Source organism: Octopus bimaculoides, chromosome 6 (assembly GCF_001194135.2).
Source record: "Octopus bimaculoides isolate UCB-OBI-ISO-001 chromosome 6, ASM119413v2, whole genome shotgun sequence".
Taxonomy (NCBI): domain Eukaryota; kingdom Metazoa; phylum Mollusca; class Cephalopoda; order Octopoda; family Octopodidae; genus Octopus; species Octopus bimaculoides.
In genome coordinates, this window is record NC_068986.1 from 31,520,147 (window position 1) to 31,530,116 (window position 9,970).

Sequence of the window (9,970 nt, forward strand, 5' to 3'; positions counted from 1 at the left end):
CTTATGCGGATGGTGTCTCTCAGTAATTAACCATAATGATTCATATTTTTTATATACTAAATTCATAGCTGTACTGAGTCCAAAACTCATGCCCTGCCCGTCACACCCAATGAAAGCAGCTGCTAATGCCAATCCCTCTAGCTCTCTCAAACATGCCCTCAGTTGTGCAGTCAGCCACTCTCACCAGCTATGTTGATGATACAAAAGTATCTCAGACAGTCAAGGGCCCTGATGACATACAAAAACTACAAAATGACCTACATGCAATATACAAATGGGCTGATGAAAATAATATGCAGTTCAATGCTGATAAGTTTCAAGCACTCCAATATCAGCCCACAAACAGACCACAATCGGAATACATAGAACTAGAGACTGGTGCAATTCCACAATTGGAATCGGTGCATAATCTGGTAATCCACATGATAAATGATGCAACATTTCATGTACATATTATCATGATGGCAACATAGAGGATAGATTCTTGAATCATCCAGAACCAGAAATAAGGATTCTGTGCAACTCCTATGGAAGACTTTTGTTCTCAGTCACTTAGATTACTTTTCTCGACTGTGGTTGCCACAGAGCATCAAGCTGGTGGCGGAACTTGAAGCAATCCAGCACCACTACATGAAGAAGATTGACTTGGTGAAACAGATGAGCTATTGTAAGAGACTACAAGAACTGAAGCTCTACTCCCTGGAGAGATGGAAGGTCTAGCACCCAACTTTGGAATTAAAAGTTATACAAACCATCGAACTGGATGGCACTGCATAATACCAAAGATCCCATCTTCTTTATTATGGATAAGGTCCCAATACTGCTACAGCTTGGGTCTCAGGGGTCCACAACTGTTTAACGTCCTGCTAAAAAACCTCAGAGATTTTCAAGGTGTAGACATGGAAACCTTCAAAAGCACCTGGACAAATTTCTATCTGAAATCCCAGGTGAACTCTCATTGCAGTTGGAGGCACAAAAGAAGAGCAGCTGCATTCAGCTCACTTCTTCACCAAAGACAATACAGAAAGGACACCCAAAAACACTGAAAGGTGGTGCTCCAGCATGGCCCCGGCCTTTGGCTGAAACCAGTAAAAGAGTAAAACAACATAAAATACACACACACACATGTATTAATGTACATACATACACACACATACATACATACATACATATATATATATATATATATATATATATATATATGTTCCGGTGGCACGTAAAGCACCCACTACACTCTTGGAATGGTTGGCGTTAGGAAGGGCATCTAGCTGTAGAAACTCTGCCAGATCAGATTGGAGCCTGGTGCAGCCATCTGGTTTTTCCAGTCCTCAGTCAAACCGCCCAACCCATGCTAGCATGGAAAGCGGACGTTAAATGATGATGATGATGATGATATATATATATATATGGGGGGAAGATGAAAAGTTACTGGCTTTGGGTAAAATAAAATACAGGAGGATCAGTTAATTATGATTTTATTCAACATATTCCCCTCTCAGATCCACACACTCATAGCAGTGGTCCTTCAATTTTTCCCAACCCTTGCAAAAGAATTCGGACGGTTGGGCCTCCAATCAGGTCTTTTGCAAATACCCTCAAAGCCAAGAAATTTTCTGCACCTCCTCAAATATCACACACACCTACATGTATATGTAAACACACATACACACATATGTATATGTAAACACACATACATACATGCCTGCACATGTATGTATTAATTTATATATATTTACTTATCTCTGTTTCAAGGTTTTTCACTTTGAATTTAGCTATAAAGATTGATAATGTTATTAGCTTTTCTACCCTTAACTTTGTCATTTAATCTATTAATGTCGATTTTTCACTTTGTGTTGTTTGTATTATTAATAACATTGTGTCATAGAATACTGCATGTCACTGGAGTTTTGTTACCTTGGTTGTATAGGTATTTGACCTATTTTATATTGTTCAGTTGAATGTTTCTTTTTATGAAAAAGAGGGAACAAAATTGTGTAGCCATTTTATTTGTTAAATTTATACCAGAACATTATTTGAATTATCAATAATTGGATGGAAAACCATAAAAGGCAGACCCTAAATAATTAATAATCTCTTTGATATTAATAAAGCAAGAAATTTCGATGAAGACTGGAATGAGGTTGTGTGATATTCATTCATACTTTTCTGATAGGATATTAATGATACATACATACATACATACATACAAATAAACAAACTAGCAAAACCTGAAAATTGTTAACCCATACCAGGAATTTCCACATCAGGTGCAGGTGTGGTTCTCTGATAAGACGTTTGTTTCCCAACCCACATAGTTCCGAGTTCAGTCCCACTGCAAAGCGCCTCGGGCATGTGTCTTCTACTATAGCTTCAGGCCGACCAAAGCCTTGTGAGCGGATTTTGTAAACAGAAACTGAAAGAAGCCCATTACTTATCTATCTATCTATCTATATATATATATCATCACTGTTTAACGTCTGCTTTCCATGCTGGCATGGGTTGAATGGTTTGACCGAGAACTGACAAGCCGGGAGGCTGCACCAGGTTCCAATCTGATCTGGCAAGGTTTCTACAGCTGGATGCTCTTCCTACTGCTAACCACTCTGAGAGTGTAGTGGATGATTATTACGTGCCACTGGCACAGGAGCCAGTCAGGTGGCACTGGCATTGACCATGCTCAAATGATGCTTTTTACATACCACTGGCAATGGCATCAGCCATGCTTGAATGGTGCGTTTTACTTGCCACTAGGGCTGGCTCCTGTCAAACCCTCCAAGCCATGCCAGCATGGAAAGCAGACATTATTCTGCTGTTCTTTACCCTTTCTGTACTGTCAGTCATCACTTACTCTCCCCTGAGTCACTTCCATTTCTCATTTTTATCAGTTCTCCACCTATTCATTTTTACTATCATTCACCTCTCCACCCTTGTTCACCATTTGCATCACTTCTATATCTCTAACCATCTCCATCTCCCTCCCTCTCTCCACACTCTTGCAACTTATATCCATCCACCCTTCTAATCTTCTGTCCCACACTCTCTTCTATACAACTTCTTACACTTTAAGAGTACACTCTGGCATCACTGACTTTATCTCACTCTCTAGCTCCGTCCCAACTACTCCAACTCTTATACAATATGTTGCTGTCCCTTCTAACATAATTTAATCCCTCAACTCCTAACACAAGGCCACCTCTCTTAACTATATTCTCTCTCAGTTGAGGAGGGATTTTAGTCTTACAAGTAGCATGGTGACCTCACTAGTGCTGATGCTACAAAGGAAACAAAAAGCCTCCTCTGCATTTTGTAAAGTGGTTGACATTAGGTTAGGAAGGGCATCCAGCTATAGAAAGTATGCCAAGCAGACATTGGAGCAAAACACAATCTCCCAACCACACACACACACACACAACTATCATTATTAGCATGTCACTATCTCTGTTTATTCAAGCCTCTGAAATGCCTGGCCAACGCAAATAGTTACTATGATACTTACACCATGACTAAACTTATTGATAATAAAGTCATGTCACTTAACTGTCTGATCTCATACTTTCACTATGATTGTATTTCATGGAAACGTGTGCTTTGGTTAGCTGAAGGCTGAACTGTCAGCAGTTATACACTCAATAGCAAGTAGTATATTTTATCATTTAGTAAATATTAAAAAGGCACAGATATTTTATTCAAACACTTGCTTTTAATACGGTTTGCTGAACTATAAAACTCAACAATTATCACTCATAGATTTTCTGACGTGGCTGTCAGGTGCAGGCATGGCCGTATGGTTGACATGTGTGCTTTTCAGCCACATGGTTTCAGTCCTCCCTTGTGGCACCTTGGGCAAGTATCATGTGCTAACCAAAGCTTTGTGAATGGGTTTGGTTGATGTAAAGTGAAAGAAGCTCATCATATATAGATATATATTCTTTTACTTGTTTCAGTCATTTGACGGTGGCCATGCTGGAACATCGCCTTAGGTCAAAGAAACCAACCCCAGGACTTATTCGTTGTAAGCCTAGAACTTATTCTATAGGTCTTTTTGCTGAACCACAATGTTACAGGGATGTAAACACACCATTTCATTATTGAGATAAGGTAGTCATTTGAGTATCAGACAGGATGATTTGCAATATTTGTTTCAACACTCTGCACTCTTCAAATCTCACCAACATCAACTTTGTCATTCATCCTTTTGGAGTCGATAAAAATGTAGTAATCCACAGTAGTGAATTAGCAGAAGTTACAGAAAGCTTGGTAAGATGTCTTGCAGCATCTGTTCCAGCTCTTTACACTGGTGCCAACCTATATATAGACCCAAGGTAGTGGCTTTTCTCTTGAATAACACTGGTAGCATGGAGAGGGGAAATTTGTATGTTTGGGTAACTGCTAATCTTCTTCAATAAAATCTGCATATATGTGTGTATGTACATAGTCAGCCTTCAACTACAGAGGCCTGATTCCATCTCCAGATTACTGTAGGCATTTCTGATGACATCTCATAGCAGAACATATTTGATGGTAAATTTTTTTCAGTTGAAGTACAAATAGGAGTTGGTGAATTTGTAATAACATTGAAATGACATAGTTGGAGTAGACAGCAGAAAATAAGATGACCAGGAAGTTACCCAACTCCATCAGCCGTTTTAATATAATAACAAAAAGAAACAACAATAAACAATATTTTATTTTTTATTATTTGCAGCACGATTTTTCTTCTTCATTTCTCTGTACAGTTTTACAACTCGTTCCCGCTCTTCTGATAACATACTTTGTTTCGCTAATGATAAATATTTCAATTTTGTTGACTTTTTATTTTTTGGTTTTGTTTCAGTGTTCTTATTTGTTTTTGTTTCAGGATTCTTCTTTGCTTTTGGTTCAGAATTCTGTTCTAAAATCTTCTTCAAGAGAAGCTCCTTTCTTCCAGGCTACAAATAATAGTACAAAAGAAGTCAATTAGAGGAAACACTGATCAATCTGGGTTGGCAAAATTTACTCCTTAGAAGTAAATACCCCTGGTTTAATATCTCTGGTCTGGTGAGCATGACCAAATACTTAAAGCCAAATCACTCTTACCTGTAAATCTAAAAAGTTTATAACTGATTGAATTACCTCCAATAGACCCCTCTCAGACAGCTCTCTAGCCCTTTAGCATTTCCACCCGCCAAGTAATACCAATACTACTAACAAGTCCAAAATAAGTTATCTCCCTTGTAAACATCACCCAAACTGAGATATCCCAAGTCTGTATAATTTTTGATGTTTAAATGTCTACATAACATTTTAAGGCAATTTTTTACGCTGGAAGGAAAAATATTGGTTTCAAATTTTGACACAAGGCCAGAAATTTCGAGGGAGGGACAAGTCGATTACATTAACCCCAGTGCTCAACTGGTACTTATTTTATCAACCCCCAGAGGATGAAAGGCAAAGTTGACCTCGGTGGAATTTAGACTCAAAACCTAAAAACATGAAATGTTGCTAAACATTTTATCTGGTGTGATAACAATTTTGCCAGCCCACCACCTTACTCATTCTAAATATTAAGGAAATGTTTTGACAGTTTCCTCTTTATTAATCATAAGATAAGATAGAGTTTGTATCCGTTTAAATTATCAGTGCAGAATTAGGCTGTTTACAACTGTCTGCTTGTAGATAGCACTGTTTTACTTCCTTTCATTTTAAAGTATTATCTTCAAATTTTCCTATGAAGTTTATTACAGCCAAACACAACGACTATTGAAAAGGTTGCAAGACGCAATGAAAATTTCAGAAAAAATAAATAAGTAAATGAGTGGAAATCGAACCAGTGAGTGTGTTAAATAATAAGGCACTAAAAGAGAATGACTCTTCCCAGACACTAAAATATGTTTCAACACCCAAATTCACATAAAGAATCCTGCAAACTGAATACAATAACAAAACTTCTAGCATAGTTTGTTTATAACTCAAAGGTGTAGACCGTTTAATTAGAAGTGATGAGTTACTGCAAATTTCAGAAGATTCTGATGAAGATCAACAAGAATTTAACCAAACACATCCAGAGGATGACTTGGAGCTGGTTGAAGATAAAAAATTTCAAGTGGAAAGTGCTAAATATGTCTCCCATATGAGGAAGTATAGTTCTTAAGTAACAGACAATAGAAGTATTGCAACATTGTTATTAAATAAATTACCAATTCCATATAATATTCTCAATGTCTAGATGTTTCTGTTCAGTTGCAGCTGTGGGGCTAAGAAACTTGCTTCCCAAACATGTGGGCTGGAGTTCAGTCCTACTGTGACACCCACCTTGGGCAAATGTCTTCTACTACAGCCTTGGACCAACCAAAGCCTTCTGAGAGGATTTAGTAGATGGAAGCTAAAAGAAGCCCATTGTATATACAAATGTGTGTCTCTTTGTATAGATATGTGACTATTGTAAATGAGCATCATTGCCATACAGGTGAGATTGTTGATTTCCCTGTGAAAAAGATGTCTAGTTGTAAGAAAATATTGTCTTGCTTGGAAACATGTAAGAGTCGGTGACAGCAGGAATAGCAACCAGCTGTAGAAAATCTACCTCAACAAATTCAATTGACTCACGCAAGCATAGGAAAAGCAGATAGTAAATGATGATAGTGTGTATATTTTTAAGTGTTCTAGATATGGAACTCAGGTAATAGACGCAAGTTATCTTCCTGCACTAAAGGCTGATAGAGTTAAAACTACATAAGACACAAACAAATGATTCCTTCACCCTTGGTCCAATTCCAGGAAGAAATAATAAAATAACAAACCTTTGAAACATTGGCAGAATCAGCTTTCCGAGGTTTAGCTTTGATTACAGGAGGTGCCATAGCTACTTCTCCAAACACCACTTCATCTAAAATACAATTTATCAAAAATTTTTTAAATAAAAATCAAGGAAAAATAAGATACTGAGCACAAGTGTAAAAGAAAACAACAAGAATTAGTTGTAGAGATTCCAACAATTATTTAAATATTAAAAATCAAATGGAAATATAGAAAAAGAGAATCAGGAAGACAACCAATAAATTGCAGGGAATTATGGGAATGAGTAAGTGATGGATGTTAAAGAAATGGGATGAAATGGTTGAGTCATTTGTTGAAGAAGGATGAAGGTGACTGGATGAAGGGAATAATAGAAATGAATGTAGAAGAGAGTTAAGGAAGTAAACTGCAAAAATGGCCAAAGATGATAAAGGAGTAGATAAGGGAAATGGGAGTTGTAAAAGACAGGGTAAAAAAATGAAGATTGTCATGAGACTTACAAAGCTAACACTTGTTTTAGCAAGAAAAATAGCCTTAAAATGTTTGTTGTTATATCTGCATGTGATGTCTATAATAGAACATTACATAAGCATCTTTTCAGCATTATATAGGGATGTTTGTCCAACCCATGCCAGCATGGAAAACTGACGTTGAATGATGGTGATGAAAATGTTTTTTTAGAAACCTAACAAAAATATAAAGAATAGTGCAGACACAGGTGTGTAGCCAAAAATATAGATGCAGGTAGTATGATTGCATAATTAAGAAGTGTTTTCTACTATAGCCTTGGGTTAACCAATGTCCCATAGTGACATTTAATAAATTGAAATTATATGTAACTTTGATGAGTGTGTGTGTAATCATCATTGTTTTAATGTCCATCAAATCCACTCATATGGCTTTGGTTAGTCTGGAGCTACTGTAGAAGAGACTTGCCTAAGGTGACATGCAGTGGGACTCAATCTGAAACTGTGTGGTTGGGAGAACAAACTTCTCAACCATACACACACCTGTGTGCATGTCATATCTCTATACCTGTTTGCACTGACACCACTCAGTGATGATGACGTTCATGTTCCACATCATCATTGTTTAACGTCTGCCTTTCATGCTGGCATGGGTTGGACGGTTTGACAGGAGCTGGCTAGGCAGGCGCCTGCACCAGACTTTTGTGTCCGTTTTGGCAGTTTTTACGGTTGGATGTCCTTCCTAACACCAACCACTCAGCAGAGTGGACTACATAAACAAAATATCTGGCAGCTCAGTGATTTATGTGAAATCACAGAAAGAGAGAGAAAATTTAAAAAAATGCACAATTAAGTGTTGGCACCAGGAAGAGCATCCACTGTAGAGTACTCCCACAATACATCTCATCCATGAAAAGAAAAGAAACAGATAAAAAAATGATGAGGAGTCAGCTGCTGATGATTTTCGTACCTTTAAAATGTTCAAAACCGGTGTTGTTTCTGTTTTTATATTCTTCCTTCTTTTCTTTTTTCAATTTTGTTAGTTCTTTCAGTCTCCTTCAAAATTAGGAAAAGAGAAAAATTGATGAAATAGCAATAAATCAGTTGTTCTCAATCCATTTGATGCCTATTTTACTCAGGCGGACCCTCATAGCAATTAGATGCTTAAAAAGACCCCTACTGTATTTTTATAATCAAATATCAATAGGAATTGTATTAATAAAATTGTTAAAATGTTTTGTGTATTGTTCAATTTATTGCACATAAAACTTTAACAACAAAATCTTATAGGTTTTTGCCATTCACTCCTTCCTCCTCCGCACTCTTTAATCACACTTCCTTCGCAATATCCAGTATAGTTGATTACCCCAACCCCACCCCATACATGACTGGTGTCTTATTTTATCACCCACTGATAGGGTATTTGACTTTATTATAATGTTGAAGATAAAATTTGCCAAGATGAAAACAAGTTATTATGACATAAGTTATCAATCAAACCAAATTTCATTGAGAGAAAAGTTAATTTTTTTTTAATGTTTAATGAAGTGAAGAAATTGTCTCATTTAACGATTTATCATTCAAATTACTCTGTCAAATGTAATGCTTATTTAATCACATTGTTTTCGATGAAGTGATCGTTTATTTTAAGAATGACATTGACAGGTAGGTGTGAGAGGTCAGATGTAGCTAGTTTAAATTTTGAAGGGTTAATACTCACTTCTTTTTGCTTGCTTTAATTACACGTTTGTTGTTTTTACCAGAATCGACATCTGCATATCGAATCTAAAAAAACAAACAAAAACAGATGAAAAACTGCACCACCATTACCATCCTTTCTTCCTTGCTTGCAGGAGTCAGATGGAATTTGTTGAGGAAGGTTTTTCTACAGCTGGATGCCCTTCCTGTCACCAAGCAACGTAATTTTTTTCCCTTGGATGGATATGTTTATATGGAAGCTCGGAAACGAAAAATACCACTTGCATGAGGGTGACACTTGGTTTACAGCAATTACACAATATCAAGGACACACAGACTCACTCACACACACAATATATACATACATATATATGCATGACAGGCTTCTTTCAGTTTCCATCTATCAAATACCCTCACATATGTATGTATGTATTACAAATAGTTATGTGATAAGAGGACATTAATTATCAATTTAAACTGATCTTGGAAAGTATGAGCAGTAATTCCAGACATGTTCCAGTCTTATCAGACCTCTGAAAAGTACAACCATCACCAAACTTGCCAGATTAGTGACAAGCAAGTTTCTATACTGATGATGTACAGTAATGTACTAATTGCTAATTAAAAGCATATAATAAAGCAGCACAAATTAATTAACAGAATGCACTTAATGAATAAAGTGATATGTTGTCAACTTAATGTGGCAGTCCCACAAAAGGGAAGAATGCTACTGCTATTTAGCCCTAGGAAACGTTTCCTGTTGGCCTTGACACATTTCCTGTGTCCTTATGTTTTCAAACAGGGGAGATAAGCACCTCCACCCAGCAAAGCCAGCATCCAAAGACTAGTTTCAGTCATTGCTCATCATCAGTCTGGAGCAGCATGGCTTGCTAGCTGTCGATGCCTATCTGCCTTTGTAAACATATAATAATTCAAGTGAATAGTTCTACAACAACATATTATTGCCTAACATTTTCTAGACAAAATCTATGAGGAAGTCATAAAGAAAAAAAAAAAAATCCACCATCCCC

At 36.8% G+C, this 9,970-nt stretch overlaps 1 protein-coding gene across 1 annotated transcript in view; it reads right to left on the bottom strand.

Moving 5' to 3' along the window:
* Positions 1-4,676: 4,676 nt before the first annotated feature.
* The window catches only part of LOC106869350 (coiled-coil domain-containing protein 137), a 9,292-nt gene continuing 3,998 nt past the window's right edge, over positions 4,677-9,970 (bottom strand). The window contains exons 4-7 of the mRNA XM_014915066.2: positions 8,962-9,026; positions 8,212-8,297; positions 6,780-6,865; positions 4,677-4,928 (exon numbers count right to left, since the gene is read on the bottom strand). Coding sequence (XP_014770552.1) covers positions 4,686-4,928; positions 6,780-6,865; positions 8,212-8,297; positions 8,962-9,026 — 480 coding nt within the window. The 3' untranslated portion in view covers positions 4,677-4,685. The remainder of the gene's footprint in view (positions 4,929-6,779; positions 6,866-8,211; positions 8,298-8,961; positions 9,027-9,970) is intronic.